Source organism: Salvelinus alpinus, chromosome 37, assembly GCF_045679555.1.
Source record: "Salvelinus alpinus chromosome 37, SLU_Salpinus.1, whole genome shotgun sequence".
Taxonomy (NCBI): domain Eukaryota; kingdom Metazoa; phylum Chordata; class Actinopteri; order Salmoniformes; family Salmonidae; genus Salvelinus; species Salvelinus alpinus.
The window spans coordinates 9,145,611-9,171,634 of NC_092122.1; the positions used below are offsets into that span (position 1 = coordinate 9,145,611).

General features: G+C 46.0%; 1 protein-coding gene across 1 annotated transcript in view; it reads left to right on the forward strand.

The window, feature by feature from the left end:
- Positions 1-26,024, forward strand: part of LOC139565969 (protein O-mannosyl-transferase TMTC1-like) — a 93,946-nt gene that overhangs the window by 46,296 nt on the left and 21,626 nt on the right. The window contains exons 7-9 of the mRNA XM_071386707.1: positions 2,330-2,519; positions 7,687-7,808; positions 25,769-25,936. Of these exons, the coding sequence (XP_071242808.1) occupies positions 2,330-2,519; positions 7,687-7,808; positions 25,769-25,936 (480 nt within the window). The remainder of the gene's footprint in view (positions 1-2,329; positions 2,520-7,686; positions 7,809-25,768; positions 25,937-26,024) is intronic.

Sequence of the window (26,024 nt, forward strand, 5' to 3'; positions counted from 1 at the left end):
TAGAGACTGCCAGAGGTCCGGACAACAGGCCCTCCGATTTGACACACTGAACTCTATCAGAGAAGTAGTTGGTAAACCAGGCGAAACCAAGGCTGTCGAGTCTGCCAATAAGAATGTGGTGATTGACAGAGTCGAAAGCCTTGGCCAGGTCGATGAATACGGCTGCGCAGTAATGTCTCTTATCGATGGTGGTTATGATGTCGTTTAGGACCTTGAGCATGGCTGAGGTGCACCCAAAACCAGCTCTGAAACCAGATTGCATAGGGGAGAAGATACGGTGGGATTCGAAATGGTCGGTAATCTGTTTGTTAACTTGGCTTTCGAAGACCTTAGAAAGACAGGGTAGGATAGATATAGGTCTGTAGCAGTTTGGGTCTAGAGTGTCACCCCCTTTGAAGAGGGGGATGACCGCGGCAGCTTTCCAATCTTTGGGAATCTCAGACGATACGAAAGAGAGGTTGAACAGGCTAGTAATAGGGGTTGCAACAATTTCTGCAGATCATTTTAGAAAGAGAGGGTCCAGATTGTCTAGCCCGGCTGATTTGTACGGGTCCAGATTTTGCAGCTCTTTCAGAACATCAGCTATCTGGATTTGGGTGAAGGAGAAATGGTGGAGGCTTTGGTGAGTTGCTGTGGAGGGTGCCGGGCAGTTGACCGGGGTATGGGTAGCCAGGTGGATTTATCGGTGGTGACAGTGTCTCCTAGCCTCAGTGCAGTGGGCAGATGGGAGGAGGTGCTCTTATTCTCCATGGACTTTACAGTGTCCCAGAACTTTTTTGAGTTAGTACTACAAGATGCCAACTTCTGTTTGAAACTTCTGTCCTAACTGCCTGTGTATATTTGTTCCTAACTTCCCTGAAAAGTTGCATATCACGGGGGCTATTCGATGCTAATGCAGAACGCCACAGGATGTTTTTGTGCTGGTCAAGGGCAGATAGGTCTGGAGTGAACCAAGGACTATATCTATTCCTAGTTCTACAATTTTTGAATGGGGCATGCTTATTTAAGATGGTGAGGAAGGCACTTTTAAAGATTAACCAGGCATCATCTACTGACGGGATGAGGTCAATGTCATTCCAGGATACCCCGGCCAGGTCGATTAGAAAGGCCTGCTCGCAGAAGTGTTTTAGGGAGCGTTTGACACTGATGAGGGGTGATCGTTTGGTCGCAGACCCATTACGGATGCAGGCAATGAGGCAGTGATCGCTGCGATCTTGAATGAAAACAGCAGAGGTGTATTTGGAGGGCAAGTTAGTTAGGATGACATCGATGAGGGTGCCCGTGTTTACGGATTTAGGGTTGTACCTGGTAGGTTCATTGATAATTTGTGTGAGATTGAGGGCATCAAGCTTAGATTGTAGGATGGCCGGGGTGTTAAGCATGTCCCAGTTTAGGTCACCTAGCAGCACGCCTCAGAAGATAGATGGCGGGCAATCAATTCACATATGGTATCGAGGGCACAGCTGGGGGCAGACTGTGTGCCCATTTGAAAAGTTTTGTCTTACAGTTCACCATCCCAAATACCGAACTCACTAAGTCATCCTCCAGTCATAGCTTCAGCTACAGAGCAGTTCACACAGAACCGTTCCTTACAGCTCTGTGTTTGTTGTTCCAGTTAGTCCTTGAGTAGAGGAACGGCCACCCACTCAGACTGGAGCTAAAGCCTTTCCATTTCCATAGAGGAGCCAGCTTATCTGTTCTAAATGATAAGGGACAGCCATTGACTGTAATGGAGAGTCATTTAGTGATTTAGCAGTGTGTGTGTGGCTATGTGTGTGTGTGTGTGTCCTCTATCGCTTCATGCTCCCCTCTCTCTGTTTCTCTCGTTTTCCTCTCTCAGCCACCAATCCTTTCACTTTCCCCTACTCCCTCCTCTCTCTCCTGCTCAGTCAAGCAGACCTCTCTTTCCTCTCTTTCTGTCCGTGGCCATGTAATGGTCTCAGGTAGCTCCCTCAGTGTGACAGAATCAATAGCACAGCCGCTCGAACTCCTGCGTCCCAAATGGCACCATATGGCCTTTGTAGTGCACTACTTTTTGACCAGGGCCCATAGAGCTCTGATCAACAGTAGTGCACCAGAGGGAATAGGGTTCCATTTGGGACACAGCCCCATATCTAAACTAACGGAGGACATGATGACCAACAGAACAGGAACAGGATGTTCTTTCATGGCTGTTTGCAGTAAACAACATAGAGTGTGGTTGAATACAGTGCGATTCAACTTCCTGTACATGTAATGTAAGAATGTGACCAATAGTTAACATTTGAACACTCTCTCTCTCTTTCTATTTGTCTCTGTTCTTTCCTCTTCTCTTGTCTTCTCCCTCTAGGTTCCTGACCTACTGCTACCTGTTGGCGTTCAACGCCTGGCTGCTGCTGTCTCCCGCGGTGCTGTGTTATGACTGGCAGGTGGGCAGTATACCCCTGGTGGAGTCACTGTGGGACACGCGCAACGTCGCCGCCCTGCTGCTGGGAGTGGTCATGGTCGCCCTCTGTCTGCACTGTGTCATGTCGCTACAGGTGAGATGGACATGGAGATTAGGTGCCTTCAGAACAGCCCCTCAGAACAACAGCCTCAATTCGTTGGGGCATGGACTCTACAAGGTGTCAAAAGCGTTCCACAGGGATGCTGGCCCATGTTGACTCCAACCATTCTTGATACACACGGGAAACTGTTGAGTGTGAAAAACCCATCAGCGTTGCAGTTGTTGACACAAACTGGTGCGCCTGGCACCTACTACCATACCCCGTTCAAAGGCACTTAAATATTTTGTCATTCATACTCTGAATGGCACGCATACACAATCCTTGTCTCAATTGTCTCAAGGCTTAAAAATCCTTCTTTAACCTGTGTCCTCCCCTTCATCTACACTGATGGAAGGGAATTTAACAAGTGACATCAATAAGGGATCATAGATTTCACCTGGATTCACCTGGTAGGAGTGCTATGTCATGGAAAGAGTATGATGTTCAGAATGTTTTGTACACTCGGTGTATTGATTCTATCTGTCTAGTACTTGGAAGTCTACGTTGGAGGCTAGGAGTCTCTGAACTGGGCTTGCTTTCACACACGGATACTCACAGGTTTCTAAACATAGACACTATGCTATGAAAACTCTCACCTTCCAATCACACCACACTCTGTTCGAGGAGATGATCAAACTCTCTCACGTTATTTGCCCGACCCACGCCATGAACATACAGTACACACTTTCTCTGCGTTGCCGTGGTGACAGGCAGTGTTTAGAGAAGGAGACTTATTATGTGTGAAACGTGTGTGCACTGCATCGTTCGTCGTTATTGAGTAGACCTTTAGTCTTTGGTCTCCATCCCACTCAGACAGAGTGAGAGATGTCTCGCCTGCTACTGCCAGCTGTCAACACCGAATGGCATTTGTGAAATGGATCTCTTCACCCTGCTTGTCCTTCCCGTAGTTTGCATCGGAATAATTGTTTAAAGCTGAAAGAACTGTGAGAGCTCTTGTTCTCTTCCTGTAGTTTGGGAGGTAACTTTTCTCAATACCCTGATCTTCTTGTAGAGGATGAAGCACAACTAGGCGGCAGGTGGCCTTGGCGTTGGGCCAGTAACTGAAAGGTCGCTGGTTCGAATCCCCAATCTGACTAGATGAAAAAAATTCTGTCTATGTGCCCTTGAGTAAGGCAATTCACCCTAATTGCTCCTGTAAATACTATTTCTCAATTCACTTTACCCTTAACATGGCCTCAACACCAGTCATCCAGAACAGCCCACTCAAACAGAGTTCTGTAATCAGGTGTAAGTGATGGGAACAGGAAGTGTATTGAAAAGGAGTCAGGTGTGCGTGTGTGCGTGCCAGAGAAAGACGAGGAAAGACAAAATGCAAGTGAAGAAAAGCTAGATAGAGAGATGCAGTATGAAAGAGAGGGAGCGTAAAAGAGAGGAAGCGGAAGAAGAGGGAGCATGAAAACTTTTCCATTAGCAGGGAAGAGTGAGGAAATTAGATTAACATTTAATTGGCCAGCCCCTGCTGGGTGGGAACAGGATTACTGTAGGAGAAGCTGACTCACTCTACAATACAGCAATGGTTTTCTGCTGTGCACTAATCAGACAGGGGTAAACTCATTAGGCTGGTTAGTGTCATTGGTTGTTAAGACAAGTTATCACTGCTTTGATGGCTTTATTTCGAGAGAGAGAGAGATGTAATGTGCAGCACAGTCTCATTTACCTTCTGATGAGAGGCGAGTCCCATCATGATGGAGGATTCGTATCAATAGAAATTCCATCTTTCTCACACCTGTCTCTTTCTTTACTGCTTTCTTTACCTTTCTCTCCCTATTTCAATCTTCTCTTTTTCTCTCTTTCCCCCTCTCCCCCCTGTCTCTCTCTCTCTGACATCCCTTTGCTCTGTCTGTTTTGCTGAGGTTTGCGTGCGGCTAGGTTATTGATAAATGATGAGTCTAATGGCTTTCTCCCTTCCTCGCTCTCTGCCTGTCTCTTTGGCTCTCCCTCTCTCCCGCCACACTCCCGACATGCTACAAAGGCCCCTGGGAGATGTCCCATAGTGTCACACAATGCCGTCTGTGCGACTTGCCTCCGTAACCCCTATGACCTCCTCTATAGAGATCTGTCTGTATCATCACCCACAACCACCTCAAGCAGAATGCACAGGTGACCCTTGACCCCAGGAAGTAATTGGTGCATCACTCCTGTCCCCTGTCTGTGTTTGTCACTTCCTGGTTCCTGCCCTTAACCTTGGCCTCAGGAAGTCATTGAAGCATTTAAAGCCTGGTCTGTTTTGCTATACTGTATGCAACGGCATACAGTATAGCAAAATCATGGAACCAACAGATGTCTGAGAGGAACAAGTATGAGAGAGGGCAGGGAAAGCCTGAGAGGAACAAGTACGAGAGAGGGCAGGGAAAGCCTGAGAGGAACAAGTACGTGAGAGGGCAGGGAAAGCCTGAGAGGAACAAGTACGAGAGAGGGCAGGGAAAGCCTGAGAGGAACAAGTACGAGAGAGGGCAGGGAAAGCCTGAGAGGAACAAGTATGAGAGAGGGCAGGGAAAGCCTGAGAGGAACAAGTATGAGAGAGGGCAGGAAAAGCCTGAGAGGAACAAGTATGAGAGAGGGCAGGGAAAGCCTGAGAGGAACAAGTACGAGAGAGGGCAGGGAAAGCCTGAGAGGAACAAGTACGAGAGAGGGCAGGGAAAGCCTGAGAGGAACAAGTATGAGAGAGGGCAGGGAAAGCCTGAGAGGGTCAAGTATGAGAGAGGGCAGGGAAAGCCTGAGAGGAACAAGTACGAGAGAGGGCAGGGAAAGCCTGAGAGGAACAAGTATGAGAGAGGGCAGGGAAAGCCTGAGAGGAACAAGTATGCGAGTGGGCAGGGAAAGCCTGAGAGGAACAAGTTCGAGAGAGGGCAGGGAAAGACAACACCTTACAGTGGAGTGTGTTCGTTGGTTTATTTGCTCTATTTACTGTTCGAAATGAAGGGTCGGATCCCATTATCTGTGTGTGTCTGTCTGTCTGTGTGTGGGCGGGCGTGTGTGCGTGTACATGTACGCACGTGCATGTGTGTGTGTACTGCCTAGCCATCTGTTGGCCTGGCACGGCTGGTGAGTGTGTGTGTGGAGTGGGACATATGTCAGTAGGCCAGTTCTGAAGGGTTCTACTGGGAAGGACTAACGGATGTGAGGCCAGAACCAGAGGGGTCTGATCTGGGAGGGATGCCATGTTTCTGACCACCCAATATAGTCACCTGGAGCACTGGGCTATAGCACAGCATATTCCTCTATACCAGGGGATGAGAGAGCAGGAGAGAGGAAAGAAGGGATGGTGGAAAGGGAAGAAAAGAGGAGAGGAGGAGACGAGAGAGTAGAGTGAAAAGACAAGAGGAGAAGAGAGAGGAGTGGAGTGACAGGAAACTAGAGGACATTTAGAATGGAAAGGAAAGAGTTGAGGACTGAGGAGATGAGTGGAAAATAGATGGAGAGATTGACAGGGCGGAGGAGAGAGAGGAGATGAACAGATGATAGGGAGGAGGAGGGTGGAGGGCGGAAGGTTGTCTGCAAGGTTAAAGCAGCTGTATCACCGCCTGACAAATTGTGACAGGCGTTGTACAGGCGCCTGCTGCCGTCACCATAGTAACGGAGAAGCAGTTGAGACATTGCTCTCTTCTACAGCAGAGTTAAGACGGACTGGGAGAATAGAAAGAAGAAGAAGAGGAGGAGGAGGAGGGGGGTTAGATGACTGAGAGTGGAGGATAGAGAGAAAATGACAGACAAGAGGAAGAGAGAGAGAATGCAGAGAGAGAGAGAGAGAGAGGGAGTGAGAGAGAGAGAGAATGCAGAGGGAATGCAGAGAGGGAATGCAGAGAGAGAGAGAGAGAGAGAGGGAATGCCGAGAGAGAGAGAGAGAGAGAGAGAGAGAGAGAGAGAGAGAGAGAGAGAGAGAGAGAGAGAGAGAGAGAGAGAGAGAGAGAGAGAGAGAGAGAGAGAGAGAGAGAGAGGGAATGCAGAGAGAGAGAGAGAGGGAATGAGAGAGAGAGAGAGAGAGAGAGAGAGAGAGAGAGAGGGAATGCCGAGAGAGAGAGCGAGAGAGAGAGAGAGAGAGAGAGGGAATGCAGAGAGAGAGAGAGAGAGAGAGAGAGAGAGAGAGAGAGAGAGAGAGAGAGAGAGAGAGAGAGAGAGAGAGAGAGAGAGAGAGAGAGAGAGAGAGAGAGAGAGAGAGAGAGAGAGAGAGAATGCAGAGAGGGTGGGAGAGAACGCAGAGAGGATGTCCCCTGAAGGGGCTGTGCTGGAATGACATACAGGGAAGCAATGACACATGGAGGGATACTATCAACAACCTAGCCTCCCCCATCCAGTCACTGGTCCACTCCACTGCCTACTGTATGGGACCACACTGCTTAGAGCAGCACGGTTGAATGGGGGAGAGTGTGTGTGCATGTGTTAATTACTGTATGATCCTATCTATGGCATAATATCTAGCCCCCGGTGTGTGTGCTTCCATGTGTGTGTGTCCGTAGGTCTGTAGTTGACTAGTGTGTGATCCTATCTATGTTCGCATGCTGTAGAGTACGTCCCGCGGTGTGATTAGGTGGCCGGCAGGAGAATGAGGCGTGGATTGGACCGGCGGCTTAATCAAGACGCGGCGGCTTTGGAACAGTAATTTAACGAGGGAATCAACGCCATTACTGAGGGCACAGTCATTAGACCAATTAGCTTCTGTTTGTTCTAATAACTACGAATGTTCAGAATGGAAAAATACAGAGGGATCTTTCACTCTTATTAAAAATGAATGGGTTAGAGTTGATTTAAACTGTTTTTAATTTCATGGGTCTTAATGGTCTACTCAATCAGCTTCGATATGTCAGAGCATCAGTCAGATATGCTCAGTAACTGGGCGTGACATGTATAATGATTGCCATTGATATATTTCCACTGCTGTTTGAAATGGGCATGCTGGGCATGCTTACACGCACGTCATGTATTCAAACACTGGACAGCATGTGTGCTACTGCAAACAACATGAAGGCAACAGATGATTAAATGTGGGAATTTTAGGCTCCGGTTTTCCTATGGATGTGCTAACCTCTCACATTTTCTCCCCACCCCCCCACCCCCATTGCTTTCTCTCCCTCTCTCTCTCTTTCCCCTCCCCCCTATCACTCTCCCTGCATCTCGCCCCCCTCTCTCTGTCTCTCTGTAGAGGTTGGAGAGTAGGGAGGTGTTGCTGGGAGTGTTGTTCCTGGTCTGTCCCTTCATCCCGGCCAGTAACCTCTTCTTCAGGGTGGGCTTCGTGGTGGCAGAGAGGGTCCTCTACATGCCCAGGTGGGTCGTGTGTGTGTGTGTGTGTGTTATTGTAGGTAATGTGTGTGTTGTGTGGGTTTTCCCACTTCTAAACCTCTCTGGGCTTGGATGGTTTGTAATTAGATAGCTGGTGTAATTCTCCTGTGTGCAGTAGTGTGTAGACTAGCTTGGTTGCCCTACTGAATTTGTGTGTCTGTGTTTTGGGGCTGACCCCCTTTAGTCGACTGGTCGATTGTTTGCAAAGGCCAGAAACAGCGAGCAGCGGGAGCACCAGATTTTTTTCCTTCTGTTTAGGCTATATTGATCTCTGGCTCCCTCTTTTTAGTAATTTGTGTGCTTCATTTTTACCCACAGTGCTTAAAGCATCAGACGAGCTCAGTGGCCTACATATAGTTGATTTATTTAAAAATACACTTTTAAAATTTCAACCAAGAACAGACGACTCTCGGTCGACCGAGATATTTTTTAGTTGGGGACAGCCGTAGTGTGTTTATGTTTGCGGGAGTTTACAAGAGTGTGTACGAGTGAGTAATTGAACATATGGAGAGAGGATCAAACACACACACACACACACACACACACACACACACACACACACACACACACACACACACACACACACACACACACACACACACACACACACACACACACACACACAAGGTTATTTTCTGCTGTGCTTCACATTTCAGTCAAGGGCCTCTGGTACGTCCTTGTAGTGGATTCCTATGAAGTGCTCTCTCTCTCCTCCCTCTCTCCTTTACTCTATCTGCTCTCTCCATCTGTCTGTTCTCTCCTTTACTCTCTCTGCTCTCTCCATCTGTCTGTTCTCTCCCGCTGCCTTGCATCATTCTAAGGGCTCCTTCAGTGCTTTCAAGGGCTTCCCAGATAATGTGTTTCCATTTATTTTTCCTGATGCTGATATCTTATAAGAAAATCATATTCTGTTTGTCTGTCAATGCTCTCTCTCTCTTCTTCTCTTCCTCTCTCTCAACTTTCCATTTTCAATTTCCCTGTCTCACGGCCTACCCCCATCTCTTTCTGTTAATCCGGTCCCTGTGTGTGTGTGTGTGTGTGTGTGTGTGTGTGTGTGTGTGTGTGTGTGTGTGTGTGTGTGTGTGTGTGTGTGTGTGTGTGTGTGTGTGTGTGTGTGTGTGTGTGTGTGTGTGTGTGTGTGTGTGCGTTTGCGTGTGCGTGTAAGATTATCATGGCCGTAGTGGCCCTTGGGGGCCTCTGCCCTTTAAAAGCACACACAGACACACACACACACATACAGACACAGACACACACACACACACAGACTAGAGGTCGACCGATTAATCGGAATGGCCGATTAATTAGGGCCGATTTCAAGTTTTCATAACAATCGGTAATCTGCATTTTTGTACACCGATCATGGCCGATTACATTGCACTCCACGAGGAGACTGCGTGGCAGGCTGACTACCTGTTATGCGAGTGCAGCAAGGAGCCAAGGTAAGGTGCTAGCTAGCATTAAACATATCTTAGAAAAAACTATCAATCTTAACATAATCACTAGTTAACCTTTCTAGCGGAACCCCTCGACAACATTCTGCTGAAAAGGCAGCGCGGGAAATTAAAATATGTAACTTTCACACATTAACAAGTCCAATACAGCAAATGAAAGATAAACATCTTGTTAATCTACCCATCGTATCCGATTTCAAAAAGGCTTTACAGCAAAAGCACAACATATGATTATGTTAGTTCAGAGCCAAGTAAAAAAAAAAAAGCCATTTTCCCAGCCAAAAATAGGAGTCACAAAAAGCAGAAATATAGATAAAATTAATCACTAACCTTTGATGATCTTCATCAGATGACACTCGTAGGACATCATGTTACACAATACATGTATGTTTTGTTCGATAATGTGCATATTTATATCCAAAAATCTCAGTTTACATTGGCGCGTTACGTGCAGTAATGTTTTGATTCCAAAACATCCAGTGATTTTGCAGATAGCCACAGAAATCCCAGAAATACTCATAATAAACATAATCATCAACAATGTTCCAACCGGAGAATTCCATTGTCTGTAGCAAAGCACTGGAACGAGAGCTAACTCTGTCGGGAGCGCGCGTCACGAGCCTGAGACACTCTGCCAGACCACTGACTCAAACAGGTCTCATGAGCCCCTCCTTTATAGCAGAAGCCTGAAACAATTTTCTAAAGACGGTTGACATCTAGTGGAAGCCTTAGGAAGTGCAACTTAACTACACATGGTTGATGATATTACTAGTTTATCTAGCTTGTCCTGCGTTGCATATAATCGAAGCGGTGCCTGTTAATTTATCATTGAATCACAGCCTACTTCGCCAAAGGGGTGATTTAACAAGCGCATTCGCGAAAAAAGCACTGTCGTTGCACCAATGTGTACCTAACCATAAACATCAAAGCTGCATATTTAGTTAATATTGCTTGCTAACATGAATTTCTTTTAACTAGGGAAATTGTGTCACTTCTCTTGCGTTCTGTGCAAGCAGAGTCAGGGTATATGCAGCAGTTTGGGCCGCCTGGCTCGTTGCGAACTGTGTGAAGACCATTTCTTCCTAACAAAGACAGCCAACTTCGCCAAACGGGGGATGATTTAACAAAAGCGCATTTGCGAAAAAAAGCACAATCATTGCACGAATGTACCTAACCATAAACATCAATGCCTTTCTTAAAATCTTTACACAAAAGTATATTTTTTTAAACCTGCATATTTAGTTAAAAAGAAATTCATGTTAGCAGGCTATATTAAACTAGGGAATTGTGTCACTTCTCTTGCGTTCATTGCACGCAGAGTTAGGGTATATGCAACAGTTTGGGCCGCCTGGCTCGTTGCGAACTAATTTGCCAGAATTTTACGTAATTATGACATAACATTGAAGGTTGTGCAATGTAACAGCAATATTTAGACTTATGGATGCCACCCGTTAGATAAAATACGGAACGGTTCCGTATTTCACTGAAAGAATAAACGTTTTGTTTTCGAAATTATAGTTTCCGGATTTGACCATATTAATGACCTAATGGCTCGTATTTCTGTGTGTTATTATATTATAATTAAGTCTATGATTTGATAGAGCAGTCAGACTGAGTGGTGGTAGGCAGCAGCAGGCTCGTAAGCATTCATTCAAACAGCACTTTACTGCGTTTGCCAGCAGCTCTTCGCAATGCTTCAAGCATTGCGCTGTTTATGACTTCAAGCCTATCAACTCCCGAGATTAGGCTGGCAATACTAAAGTACCTATTAGAACATCCAATAGTCAAAGGTATATGAAATACAAATGGTATAGAGAGAAATAGTCCTATAATAACTACAACCTAAAACTTCTTACCTGGGAATATTGGAGACTCATGTTAAAAGGAACCACCAGCTTTCATATGTTCTCATGTTCTGAGCAAGGAACTTAAACGTTAGCTTTTTTACATGGCACATATTGCACTTTTACTTTCTTCTCCAACACTTTGTTTTTGCATTATTTAAACCAAATTGAACATGTTTCATTATTTATTTGAGACTAAATAGATTTTATTGATGTATTATATTAAGTTAAAATAAAAGTGTTCATTGTTCATTCAGTATTGTTGTAATTGTCATTATTCCAAATATATATATATATATATATATATATATATATATATATTTATTTATTTATTTATATATATATATATATATATATAAAAATCGTCCAATTAATCGGTATCGGCTTTTTTTGGTCCTCCAATATTCGGTATCGGTATCAACGTTGAAAAATCATAATCGGTTGACCTCTTACACAGACACACACATTCACTGATGCAGGTTGAGAGTTTAGAGTGTATAGCCTGGAGGAACCCGTGGGGGGGAGCGCTGTGTAAAATCAACTCACTTCATCTCTCTCCACTCACTTAACCTCCTGCATGTATAATGACAGAATAAAATGTCAACAGACGCTTCTCAAATATGTAAATGTTCCCCCTCAAAAGCAGTTCCCAATGCTGTGATAGGAGGAGTACAGGAATGGAACTCCTCCTCCTGCTGTGATAGGAGGAGTACGGGAATGGAACTGCTACTCCTGCTGTGATAGGAGGAGTACGGGAATGGAACTCCTCCTCCTGCTGTGATAGGAGGAGTACGGGAATGGAACTCCTCCTCCTGCTGTGATAGGAGGAGTACGGGAATGGAACTCCTCCTCCTGCTGTGATAGGAGGAGTACGGGAGGAGTACGGGAATGGAACTGCTCCTCCTGCTGTGATAGGAGGAGTACGGGAATGGAACTGCTCCTCCTGCTGTGATAGGAGGAGTACGGGAATGGAACTCCTCCTCCTGCTGTGATAGGAGGAGTACGGGAATGGAACTGCTCCTCCTGCTGTGATAGGAGGAGTACGGGAATGGAACTGCTGCTCCTGCTGTGATAGGAGGAGTACGGGAATGGAACTCCTCCTCCTGCTGTGATAGGAGGAGTACGGGAATGGAACTCCTCCTCCTGCTGTGATAGGAGGAGTACGGGAATGGAACTCCTCCTCCTGCTGTGATAGGAGGAGTACGGGAATGGAACTCCTCCTCCTGCTGTGATAGGAGGAGTACGGGAATGGAACTCCTCTTCCTGCTGTGATAGGAGGAGTACGGGAATGGAACTGCTCCTCCTGCTGTGATAGGAGGAGTACGGGAATGGAACTGCTCCTCCTGCTGTGATAGGAGGAGTACGGGAATGGAACTCCTCCTCCTGCTGTGATAGGAGGAGTACGGGAATGGAACTGCTTCTGTACTGTGGCAGAGTTGATCAAACAGAAAACATGCAACCGTTTTCCAATGTGTATGTGTTGTATCATCTGATGCAGGTATATGTACTGTACAGTACAGTATGTGTGTCTTATTACAGCCTCAGTGTACTAACCAGCGCAGTGGGATACTTGTCAACGAGGCAGAGGGCATGCTGGGAATTGATTTAAAGGGAACATGAGACGGTGCTGAAGAGAGACCCCTCATCTCTGCCTCTGCTTGCAGTGTGTTACCTGTTAGGCTAAATGTAGTCCAGACACATGGCTGGGCACAGGGTTTACACTTCCATCTAAATGTAGTCCAGACACATGGCTGTGCACAGGGTTTACACTTCCATCTAAATGTAGTCCAGACACATGGCTGTGCACAGGGTTTACACGTCCATCTAAATGTAGTCCAGACACATGGCTGTGCACAGGGTTTACACGTCCATCTAAATGTAGTCCAGACACATGGCTGTGCACAGGGTTTACACTTCCATCTAAATGTAGTCCAGACACATGGCTGTGCACAGGGTTTACACGTCCATCTAAATGTAGTCCAGACACATGGCTGTGCACAGGGTTTACACTTCCATCTAAATGTAGTCCAGACACATGGCTGTGCACAGGGTTTACACTTCCATCTAAATGTAGTCCAGACACATGGCTGTGCACAGGGTTTACACGTCCATCTAAATGTAGTCCAGACACATGGCTGTGCACAGGGTTTACACGTCCATCTAAATGTAGTCCAGACACATGGCTGTGCACAGGGTTTACACTTCCATCTAAATGTAGTCCAGACACATGGCTGTGCACAGGGTTTACACGTCCATCTAAATGTAGTCCAGACACATGGCTGTGCACAGGGTTTACACTTCCATCTAAATGTAGTCCAGACACATGGCTGTGCACAGGGTTTACACTTCCATCTAAATGTAGTCCAGACACATGGCTGTGCACAGGGTTTACACTTCCATCTAAATGTAGTCCAGACACATGGCTGTGCACAGGGTTTACACTTCCATCTAAATGTAGTCCAGACACATGGCTGGGCACAGGGTTTACACTTCCATCTAAATGTAGTCCAGACACATGGCTGTGCACAGGGTTTACACGTCCATCTAAATGTAGTCCAGACACATGGCTGTGCACAGGGTTTACACTTCCATCTAAATGTAGTCCAGACACATGGCTGTGCACAGGGTTTACACGTCCATCTAAATGTAGTCCAGACACATGGCTGTGCACAGGGTTTACACTTCCATCTAAATGTAGTCCAGACACATGGCTGTGCACAGGGTTTACACTTCCATCTAAATGTAGTCCAGACACATGGCTGTGCACAGGGTTTACACGTCCATCTAAATGTAGTCCAGACACATGGCTGTGCACAGGGTTTACACGTCCATCTAAATGTAGTCCAGACACATGGCTGTGCACAGGGTTTACACTTCCATCTAAATGTAGTCCAGACACATGGCTGTGCACAGGGTTTACACGTCCATCTAAATGTAGTCCAGACACATGGCTGTGCACAGGGTTTACACTTCCATCTAAATGTAGTCCAGACACATGGCTGTGCACAGGGTTTACACTTCCATCTAAATGTAGTCCAGACACATGGCTGGGCACAGGGTTTACACTTCCATCTAAATGTAGTCCAGACACATGGCTGTGCACAGGGTTTACACTTCCATCTAAATGTAGTCCAGACACATGGCTGGGCACAGGGTTTACACTTCCATCTAAATGTAGTCCAGACACATGGCTGGGCACAGGGTTTACACGTCCATCTAAATGTAGTCCAGACACATGGCTGGGCACAGGTTTTACACTTCCATCTAAATGTAGTCTTTAGTGGACATGGTTGCTTTAGGGAGGTTTATGCTCATACAAGAGGTGTTATCCTGCTCTATATCCCCATTTGACCTCCTCCTACCCCCTAACTCAGCCTAACTCTCATTTTTTAAATTCCCCCTCCCTCCTTCTCTCCCTCTCTCCATCCCTCGCCTCCTCCCTCTCTCCATCCCTCTAACTATTAATTCTGCTAATCTTTCCTTGCTTGGGTCTGCAGGGGACTTTCCCTGAGTCATCTGCGTAGCTGAGCGCAGGATTAGTAGTGATTTCCAATGCAAACAGGTTCCCCATCCCAGGGTTTAATATCGCCCACTCACAGCTCGACACTCTGAGGTATTAGAGATGCAAAATGCAAAAGGGTACTGAGAATGTGTGTGAGAGTGTGTGTGTGAGACAGAGAGAGAGATTGCAATTACTGTACGTGAGCTTGCATTTGAGTGTGTGTGAGTGTTTGTATGAGAGAGAGGTGTGTGATTGTGGCTAGAGAGACAGAATGTGGACGTGTGTGGGTGTATGATAATGTATTGGAAGAGATTGTAATCTTGGGTAATAAGGCATTTCCACTATCCCTTTCCACTTTGCCGCGCCTGCAGAGAAAAGCTTTGTGTTTACTTTTCAAATTAAACATTTGCCAGGTTCTCGGTTAGCATTCTGTGTGTTGTTAATTGATTTTCTCCGATGCTGTATACCTTCCTTTTGTCTGACTTTCTGATGAATGCGCCAGCAGAACTTTTTAATGAAGCCCCAAGCGTACGAAGATGTCTCCTGGGAAATGGAGTTCTGCTCCGTGTGTTTTTTGAGAGCTTTCCGCTGCCTGCAATCACACAACCATTTTACTCCACGACAGAGCAAGAGGGAACGCTGGGACGTTATCATGGCAGGCAGGCTTGTGTGTGTGTGTGTGTGTGTACAGTGGGGCAAAAAAGTATTTAGTCAGCCACCAATTGTGCAAGTTCTCCCACTTAAAAAGATGAGAGAGGCCTATAATTGTCATCATAGGTACACTTCAACTATGACAGACAAAATGAGAGAAAAAAATCCAGAAAATCACATTGTAGGATTTTTAATGAATTTATTTGCAAATTATGGTGGAAAATAAGTATTTGGTCAATAACAAAAGTTTATCTCAATACTTTGTTATATACCCTTTGTTGGCAATGAAAGAGGTCAAACGTTTTCTGTAAGTCTTCACAAGGTTTTCACACACTGTTGCTGGTATTTTGGCCCATTCCTCCATGCAGATCTCCTCTAGAGCAGTGATGTTTTGGGGCTGTTGCTGGGCAACACGGACTTTCAACTCCCTCCAAAGATTTTCTATGGGGTTGAGATCTGGAGACTGGCTAGGCCACTCCAGGACCTTGAAATGCTTCTTACGAAGCCACTCCTTCGTTGCCCGGGCAGTGTGTTTGGGATCATTGTCATGCTGAAAGACCCAGCCATGTTTCATCTTCAATGCCCTTGCTGATGGAAGGAGGTTTTCACTCCAAATCTCACAATACATGGCCCCATTCATTCTTTCCTTTACACGGATCAGTCGTCCTGGTCCCTTTGCAGAAAAACAGCCCCAAAGCATGATGTTTCCACCCCCATGCTTCACAGTAGGTATGGTGTTCTTTGGATGCAACTCAGCATTTTTTGTCCTCCAAACACGACGAATTGAGTTTTTACCAAAAAGTTATATTTTGGTTTCATCTGACCATATGACATTCTTCCAATCTTCTTCTGGATCATCCAAATGCTCTCTAGCAAACTTCAGACGGGCCTGGACATGTACTGGCTTAAGCAGGGGGACACGTCTGGCACTGCAGGATTTGAGTCCCTGGCGGCCTTAGTGTGTTACTGATGGTAGGCTTTGTTACTTTGGTCCCAGCTCTCTGCATGTCATTCACTAGGTCCCCCCGTGTGGTTCTGGGATTTTTGCTCACCGTTCTTGTGATCATTTTGACCCCACGGGGTGAAATCTTGCGTGGAGCCCCAGATCGAGGGAGATTATCAGTGGTCTTCTATGTCTTCCATTTCCTAATAATTACTCCCACAGTTGATTTCTTCAAACCAAGCTGCTTACCTATTGCAGATTCAGTCTTCCCAGCCTGGTGCAGGTCTACAATTTTGTTTCTGGTGTCCTTTGACAGCTCTTTGGTCTTGGCCATAGTGGAGTTTGGAGTGTGACTGTTTGAGGTTGTGGACAGGTGTCTTTTATACTGATAACAAGTTCAAACAGGTGCCATTAATACAGGTAACGAGTGGAGGACAGAGGAGCCTCTTAAAGAAGAAGTTACAGGTCTGTGAGAGCCAGAAATCTTGCTTGTTTGTAGGTGACCAAATACTTATTTTCCACCATAATTTGCAAATAAATTCATTAAAAATCCTACAATGTGATTTTCTGGATTTTTGTTTCTCATTTTGTCTGTCATAGTTGAAGTGTACCTATGATGAAAATTACAGGCCTCTCTCATCTTTTTAAGTGGGAGAACTTGCACAATTGGTGGCTGACTAAATACTTTTTTTGCCCCACTGTATGTGTCTGCTTCGTGTGTTTTGTATCTGGCAGGGCTATACAACTGACAGGCGGGCGTTTCAGCTGAATTCAGTGGCGGTGCTTTTCAGAGTGGAGAATTAGCGCAGGGTAATCTCATTCATGGTTATGCTGATTCACTCACTTTACGGTCTGCTGTCTGAGATCAACGTCACAGTGCCTGCTCTCACACACACATACACACACCGTGTCATTCTGAGAGACTGCACTTCTGGCATATGTCACACGCTTTGTTTCACACAGGCCTCAAGGCTTCATATGCGTACTCACGCACAACGCACAACACACACACACACACACACAGTACCCAGATGGGAGTTGTGCAGTGTGTGTGCCTGCATGCAAGCGTGTGTGTGTGTGTGTGTGTGTATGCATGTTTTATGTGTGTGTGTGTGTGTGTGTGTGTGTGTGTGTGTGTGTGTGTGTGTGTGTGTGTGTGTGTGTGTGTGTGTGTGTGTGTGTGTGTGTGTGTATGCATGTTTTATGTGTGTGTGTGTGTGTGTGTATGCATGTTTTATGTGTGTGTGTGCCCACCCCGCTGTGTATTATCAGCCAGACCCTGTAATGAGGCTAGTTTGCTGCTCAGTGAATTCCAGCGTGTGATATCGAGGTCGCATCCCCACTTAGGCTGGCATTCATCCCTGTCCGCCTACCCAGGGCTCTGATTGGTGGGTTGGGCCGCGCCGTGCGCCAGGGTAAATATTAGCACTGGCTAGGCCGTTAGCTCTGACAGCAGAATGTCTAAAGCTGGAGTGATGGCTGCTGTGACTGTCCGGGTGCTCTCTGTCTCTCTCTCTGTCTCTCTCTCTGTCTCTCTCTCTGTCTGTTTCTCTCTCTGTCTCTTTCTCTCTTTCTTTCCCTCTCTCTCTCTCTCTCTCTGTCACTCTCTCTGTCTCTCTGTCTCTCTGTCTGTCTCTCTGTCTGTCTTTTTTTTTCTTTTTTTTCTCTCTCTCTCTCTCTCTCTCTCTCTCTCTCTCTCTCTCTCTCTCTCTGTCTGTCTGTCTGTCTGTCTGTCTGTCTGTCTGTCTGTCTGTCTGTCTGTCTGTCTGTCTGTCTGTCTGTCTGTCTGTCTGTCTGTCTGTCTGTCTGTCTGTCTGTCTGTCTGTCTCTCTCTCTCTCTCTCTCTCTCTCAATTCAATTCAATTCAATTCAATTCAAGGGGCTTTATTGGCATGGGAAACATGTGTTAACATTGCCAAAGCAAGTGAGGTAGATATTATACAAAAGTGAAATAAACAATACAAATTAACAGTAAACATTACACATACAGAAGTTTCAAAACAATAAAGACATTACAAATGTTATATTATATATATACAGTGTTGTAACAATGTACAAATGGTTAAAGCACACAAGTTAAAATAAATAAGCATAAATATGGGTTGTATTTACAATGGTGTTTGTTCTTCACTGGTTGCCCTTTTCTTGTGGCAACAGGTCACAAATCTTGCTGCTGTGATGGCACACTGTGGAATTTCTCCCAGTAGATATGGGAGTTTATCAAAATTGGATTTGTTTTCAAATTCTTTGTGGATCTGTGTAATCTGTGGGAAATATGTCTCTCTAATATGGTCATACATTGGGCAGGAGGTTAGGAAGTGCAGCTCAGTTTCCACCTCATTTTGTGGGCAGTGAGCACATAGCCTGTCTTCTCTTGAGAGCCATGTCTGCCTACGGCGGCCTTTCTCAATAGCAAGGCTATGCTCACTGAGTCTGTACATAGTCAAAGCTTTCCTTAAGTTTGGGTCAGTCACAGTGGTCAGGTATTCTGCCACTGTGTACTCTCTGTTTAGGGCCAAATAGCATTCTAGTTTGCTCTGTTTTTTTGTTAATTCTTTCCAATGTGTCAAGTAATTATCTTTTTGTTTTCTCATGATTTGGTTGGGTCTAATTGTGCTGTTGTCCTGGGGCTCTGTGGGGTGTGTTTGTGTTTGTGAACAGAGCCCTAGGACCAGCTTGCTTAGGGGACTCTTCTCCAGGTTCATCTCTCTGTAGGTGATGGCTTTGTTATGGAAGGTTTGGGAATCGCTTCCTTTTAGGTGGTTGTAGAATTTAACGGCTCTTTTCTGGATTTTGATAATTAGTGGGTATCGGCCTAATTCTGCTCTGCATGCATTATTTGGTGTTCTACGTTGTACACGGAGGATATTTTTGCAGAATTCTGCATGCAGAGTCTCAATTTGGTGTTTGTCCCATTTTGTGAAATCTTGGTTGGTGAGCGGACCCCAGACCTCACAACCATAAAGGGCAATGGGCTCTATGACTGATTCAAGTATTTTTAGCCAGATCCTAATTGGTATGTTGAAATTTATGTTCCTTTTGATGGCATAGAATGCCCTTCTTGCCTTGTCTCTCAGATCGTTCACAGCTTTGTGGAAGTTACCTGTGGCGCTGATGTTTAGGCCGAGGTATGTATAGTTTTTTGTGTGCTCTAGGGCAACAGTGTCTAGATGGAATTTGTGGTCCTGGCGACTGGACCTTTTTTGGAACACCATTATTTTGGTCTTACTGAGATTTACTGTCAGGGCCCAGGTCTGACAGAATCTGTGCAGAAGATCTAGGTGCTGCTGTAGGCCCTCCTTGGTTGGTGACAGAAGCACCAGATCATCAGCAAACAGTAGACATTTGACTTCAGAGTCTAGTAGGGTGAGGCCGGGTGCTGCAGACTGTTCTAGTGCCCGCGCCAATTCGTTGATATATATGTTGAAGAGGGTGGGGCTTAAGCTGCATCCCTGTCTCACCCCACGACCCTGTGTGAAGAAATGTGTGTGTTTTTTGCCAATTTTAACCGCACACTTGTTGTTTGTGTACATGGATTTTATAATGTCGTATGTTTTACCCCCAACACCACTTTCCATCAATTTGTATAGCAGACCCTCATGCCAAATTGAGTCGAAGGCTTTTTTGAAGTCAACAAAGCATGAGAAGACTTTGCCTTTGTTTTGGTTTGTTTGGTTGTCAATTAGGGTGTGTAGGGTGAATACATGGTCTGTTGTACGGTAATTTGGTAAAAAGCCAATTTGACATTTGCTCAGTACATTGTTTTCATTGAGGAAATGTACGAGTCTGCTGTTAATGATAATGCAGAGTATTTTCCCAAGGTTACTGTTGACGCATATTCCACGGTAGTTATTGGGGTCAAATTTGTCTCCACTTTTGTGGATTGGGGTGATCAGTCCTTGGTTCCAAATATTGGGGAAGATGCCAGAGCTAAGGACGATGTTAAAGAGTTTTAGTATAGCCAATTGGAATTTGTTGTCTGTATATTTGATCATTTCATTAAGGATACCATCAACACCACAGGCCTTTTTGGGTTGGAGGGTTTTTATTTTGTCCTGTAACTCGTTCAAGGTAATTGGAGAATCCAGTGGGTTCTGGTAGTCTTTAATAGTTGATTCTAGGATTTGTATTTGATCATGTATATGTTTTTGCTCTTTATTCTTTGTTATAGAGCCAAAAAGATTGGAGAAGTGGTTTACCCATACATCTCCATTTTGGATGGATAATTCTTCGTGTTGTTGTTTGTTTAGTGTTTTCCAATTTTCCCAGAAGTGGTTAGAGTCTATGGATTCTTCAATTACATTGAGCTGATTTCTGACGTGCTGTTCCTTCTTTTTCCGTAGTGTATTTCTGTATTGTTTTAGTGATTCACCATAGTGAAGGTGTAGACTCAGGTTTTCCGGGTCTCTATGTTTTTGGTTGGACAGGTTTCTCAATGTCTTTCTTAGGTTTTTACATTCTTCATTAAACCATTAGTCATTGTTGTTCATTTTCTTTGGTTTTCTATTTTACATTTTTAGATTTGATGGAGGGAAGCTGAGAGGTCAAATATACTGTTAAGATTTTCTACTGCCAAGTTTACACCTTCACTATTGCAGTGGAACGTTTTACCCAGGAAGTTGTCTAAAAGGGATTGAATTTGCTGTTGTCTAATTGTGTTTTGGTAGGTTTCCAAACTGCATTCCTTCCATCTATAGCATTTCTTAATGTTACTCAGTTCCTTTGGCTTTGATGCCTCATGATTGAGTATTGCTCTGTTCAAGTAGACTGTGATTTTGCTGTGGTCTGATAGGGGTGTCAGTGGGCTGACTGTGAACGCTCTGAGAGACTCTGGGTTGAGGTCAGTGATAAAGTAGTCTACAGTGCTACTGCCAAGAGATGAGCTATAGGTGAACCTACCATAGGAGTCCCCTCGAAGCCTACCATTGACTATGTACATACCCAGCGTGCGACAGAGCTGCAGGAGTTGTGACCCGTTTTTGTTGGTTATGTTGTCATAGTTGTGCCTAGGGGGGCATATGGGGGAGGGAATGCTGTCACCTGCAGGCAGGTGTTTGTCCCCCTGTGTGCTGAGGGTGTCAGGTTCTTGTCCAGTTCTGGCATTTAGGTCACCACAGACTAATACATGTCCCTGGGCCTGGAAATGATTGATTTCCTCCTTCAGGATGGAGAAGCTGTCTTCATTAAAGTATGGGGATTCTAGTGGGGGGATATAGGTAGCACACAGGAGGACATTTTTCTCTGTTAAGATAATTTCCTTTTGAATTTCTAGCCAAATGTAAAATGTTCCTGTTTTGATTAATTTAATGGAGTGAGTTAGGTCTGCTCTATACCAAATTAGCATTCCCCCTGAGTCCCTTCCCTGTTTCACACCTGGTAGTTTGGTGGATGGGACTACCAGCTCTCTGTAACCTAGAGGGCAACCAGTGGGTCCGTCTCCTCTGTACCAGGTTTCTTGCAGGATGACAATGTCTGCATTACCGATTTCTTTGGTGAAGTCCGGGTTCCTGCTCTTTAGGCCAAAGGCAGATGACCTCAGGCCTTGGATATTCCAGGATGATATAGTGAAGGCTTTTTGTTCCATAAAGTGTCCAATGTTGTTGGTCGTGGTTTGGCCTCAGGCCAGTAAGTGTGAGCAGAGCCTGCTGAGCATCTGGTACATGCCGTTGGCTTGGGCGAGTGTAAGAGTGGGGGTTGGGCCTGTTTGCCCGCTCACTACCTGGGCGTATGTGTGACTTCCATGTTGATGCCCTCTCTGCGGGGGTGGGGTGCATGGGGTGGGCAGGAGTGGCATAGGTCTGATCTGAGGGGGCCTAAATTGGGTGTGGGCATGGTTGATGTGGGGGGGTGTTGATTGGTTGGGGTGGGGGTGTGTCTGGGGGTGCTGTGGTCTGGATGTAGGTCCTCTTGGCGTGGGTCCTCTATGTGTAGGTCCAGGGTGGGGTGCTGAAGGTCTTGGAGGGTGTCTCGCTGGTCTGGGTGGGGTGTCTATTGATCTGTTGCTCCTGTGTGAAGTGTTGGGGCTGCGTTTGAGAGCGATGTCCTTTAGAGTCCGGGCAAAGGTGGGCACTGCTGCCTTGTAGAGGTGGACCTGGTCATAGAGGCTGTTCAAGTCCAGGGTGGAGTGGTGGGCCAGGAAAACATTTGGTTTTGAGGCACAGTCACGGGAGATGCTTGCGTTTACCCGCTGTATTGTAGCAGGGTGGAAGTCTTTTCGTGGTAGCAGGGTGGAGATAACCACTTGTGCATTGGGGAAAGTAGAAGAAGCTTTTTCAATCACTCCCTTCAGTGCTGTGGCCACCCTTTCCTGCTGTGCTCTCAGGTCGTTTGTGCCTGTGTGTATTATTATGTGGCTAGGTGAGCCTAGTTTGTCCTCAGACAGAAGGTCTAGGGCGCACTGGGTGTTTGGACACCAGAGTTTAGATACACTGTGTTTGGGAAAAAGTTTTTTTTCTTCTATAAATTTCCCATTTGAGTCCATAAGGAGAAAAATCTGTGTCTTGTGTTTGTCCTCAGTGGGTGTGGGGGGGTTGTCAGGAGGGCTATCAGGGTGGCTGACAGGGGGGGTGCTCAGGGGGGGTGAGAGCTGCTGGGCTTGGGGTTTTTCTTTTGTCTGTTCTGCTGTGATGTTGACTCTATGGTCAGGGTCTGGTGTGGACTGTTCTGCTGTGGTGTCGAGACTTTTGTCGGGTGATGAGGTGGGCTGTTCTGCTGGCTTCTCTGTGGGGATGGCCACCTCCCTAGTGGGTTGTTCTCTGTCACATGCCATCCCCCTCAACCTCTCCTCCAGCAGTCTGATCCTCTCCTCCATCCCCCTCTCCCTCTCCTCCAGCAGTCTGATCCTCTCCTCTAGTGCTCTGTTCTGCTCCTGCTCCTGCTTCTGCTCTTTCTCCAGTTGAAGTTGTCTCTTAACTGTCCAGAGTCCAGATGTGTCTCTCTCCACCTCCAGCTCTCCTGGTCTGGTTAAGGGGGTGTTGTTGTGCTGGACTGTTGTCTGGGTCTGTGCTGACTGGAGTGTAATCACCTGCTGTTCCAGCTCAACCTGCCTTACCTCCAGCTGGGTGAATTTATCCTTCATTTCAATGAGGGAGAAGTGCTCTGTACTGGGAGGTTGACTGTCTGCTGAGGGTTGCTCGTCTGTGGGGTTATATGATGAAGAGTTTTGGTCTGACCCGCTTGGGGTGGGGGTATCTTTATCAAGGGAGAGCTTCTCCTGCTGGGCTAATTCTTTGATTAGGTGAAAGTCCAGCTGAAACTGTTTGGGGTTGCCCTGTACCAATACTGTTCCAGACTTATATAGATTTATGTTAGCTGACTCAGAGTCCTCGTTGTCAAGTATCCTGAGTTTCCACCCCTCGTTAACCCCCCCTCTCTTAACAGAGGGGTAGTGTGCTAATATAGCACTGTGCCATGCCAGGGGATGGTTTGTGTGGAAGATAAGGTTGCTGATGTTCCCATTTTTGTAATAGTCAGCAAAAAGTGTCTCTTGATTTTCCATAAGGAGCTTCATTTTGTGCTCTTTTCTTGCCTTGTCATTCTTTACACTCCCAGGGTACTGTATTTTAATTACCTCTGAACAGCAGGAGGGAGCTTCTAAGGCCTCTCCATTTGGTTGGGGTAGACTATTCGACTCTCCTGCCATTGTTGAGCTAATGGTCTTTGACACCTCTCACTTGACACGTCAGTGCTAGTTGAAGCTGTATCAAGCTTGGCAATTATGTTTCATTCAATGCTTATAAAGTAATGTCATGTATTTTTCTTCTTGGCTTTTGGCAATAGAATATAGTTTCAGACTAAACATTACTCACTCAGTTCCAGGTTGGGTGGTGTTTTCAGGTTACTGTTGTTTTCCAGAGAATTTGCTGTGTAATAATCCTTGGTAGTTGTGAATCTTTCAGGTGATTCCGTAATTCCGTCCAAAATCAGGTTGTAGGTTTTGAGTTTTGATTTGAATTTAGGGTTATGTTGTAGAGGGTAGCATCCTGTATGTGTTCCTGACAAAAAATCCAAGTTTAACTAACTCTAAATCTATATTTTTTAAAGAAAATGCTGAAAAATGCAGGAGCTCATCTGATCATGACCTCTCTCTCTCTCTCTCTCTCTCTCTCTCTCTCTCTCTCTCTCTCTCTCTCTCTCTCTCTCTCTCTCTCTCTCTCTCTCTCTCTCTCTCTCTCTCTCTCTCTGTGTGTGTCTGTCTCTCACTCTCTTTTTATCTCTGTCTCTGTCTGACACACACACTCAGGAGGATACTGTAGATCAGCAGACAGCCTTTAAATAGCTGGCCGACTAGCTCTCTCCCATTGAGTCTCCCTCAGTTTCAATCACTCTCTCTCCTTCTCTCTGTCTGTCTATCATCGTATCATTCTATCACATCTGTATTTTTAACACCGTATTTTCTGCCTCCTCTCTTTTTTCAACCTGTTGTCACGTTCTGTCTCTCTCTCTTAAGCTGATTTCCCCCGGTGTTACTTTCTCAGAATATCTCCTGGTGCTATTTACTTTCCCTCCTTCTGTCTGGGTTTGTAGGGAAACTGCAATGGTGTGGAAGGAATGAGAGAGCCCTGTTTGCCCCGTGCTAATACACACACACACACACACACACACACACACACACACACACACACACACACACACACACACACACACATACACATACACATACACATACACATACACATACACATACACACACATACACAGGGGTGTGAGACAGCATTGGGGTGGGAGATGTGGTTTGCTCAGTCTTAGGTGTGTGTGTTTGGGGAGGTAGGGGATTGTAAGGAAGCAGCCATGTTATATTTCCTGTGGAAAAACAGGGTACTGTGGGATTGGAGAGGGGGGATTCTTGGCTAGACTTCTACGACTTCTTGAACTCTGGATAACTGAAAAGCATGTCCTTTTCTTGGGTGTGTGTGTGTGTGTGTGGACGTGCTGTTGAAGCCATCAGACTCCTCCAACTAAGGGAGTGGCTCATCACATCTGTCTTCCGTCTCCACGGCGACCAGGGACGTCTTAACCATAAACAGGAAGTGTATGAGCGGCCAATGAGAGCTTCCTGTTCTAGCGAGGGGCTACTACGTGTCGTTTTCTTCTTGAATTCCGTCCAGGGAAACCAGTAGAGGAACACATTGGTCTCAGAGTAGTGAATGTCTTGGAGAGCAGGATGAATAGAACGTCTTATTCATGTATGTACTTACTCTGCAGCACTGGACTGGAGATGATTGAGTGGGAGATAATTGAAAGACATCTTTCTTTCTCTCTCCCCATCCCCCCACATTCCGGCTCCACTCCTTTCCTTCCTCTTTCTTCTCTCCTTCCCTGCACTCCATCTCTCCCTTCCCCCTCTTTACTTCTACCAACTCCCCTCCCTTTCCCTGCCTCCCCTCCTCACTCATACCGTTCTCTACCTTCTCTCCGTCCCCCCACTCCTCTCTCCTTCATCTTCACCCCCTTCTTCTCTCTGACCCTTTTATCCCCATCGTTCTGCCCTCTCCCTCTCCCTCTCCCTCTCCCTCTCCCTCTCTCTCCCCTTTACCCCCTCCCTCCTCCCCCAGTATGGGTTACTGTATCCTGGTGGCCCATGGCCTGGGGAGGTTGTGTTCTGTGGTAGGTCGCTGGGGCACCACGGCCCTGACCGTCTCCACGCTGCTGCTCCTCCTGCTCTTCTCCTGGAAGACCGTTCAGCAGAACGACATCTGGCTGTCCCGGGAGGCCCTCTTCAGGTCAGTGGTATGGGGTGAGTGGTGGGTGGGATGGGGTGTGTATGTGTGTGCGTGTCAGACTCTGGATTAATGTAATGGCTTGAGTTAT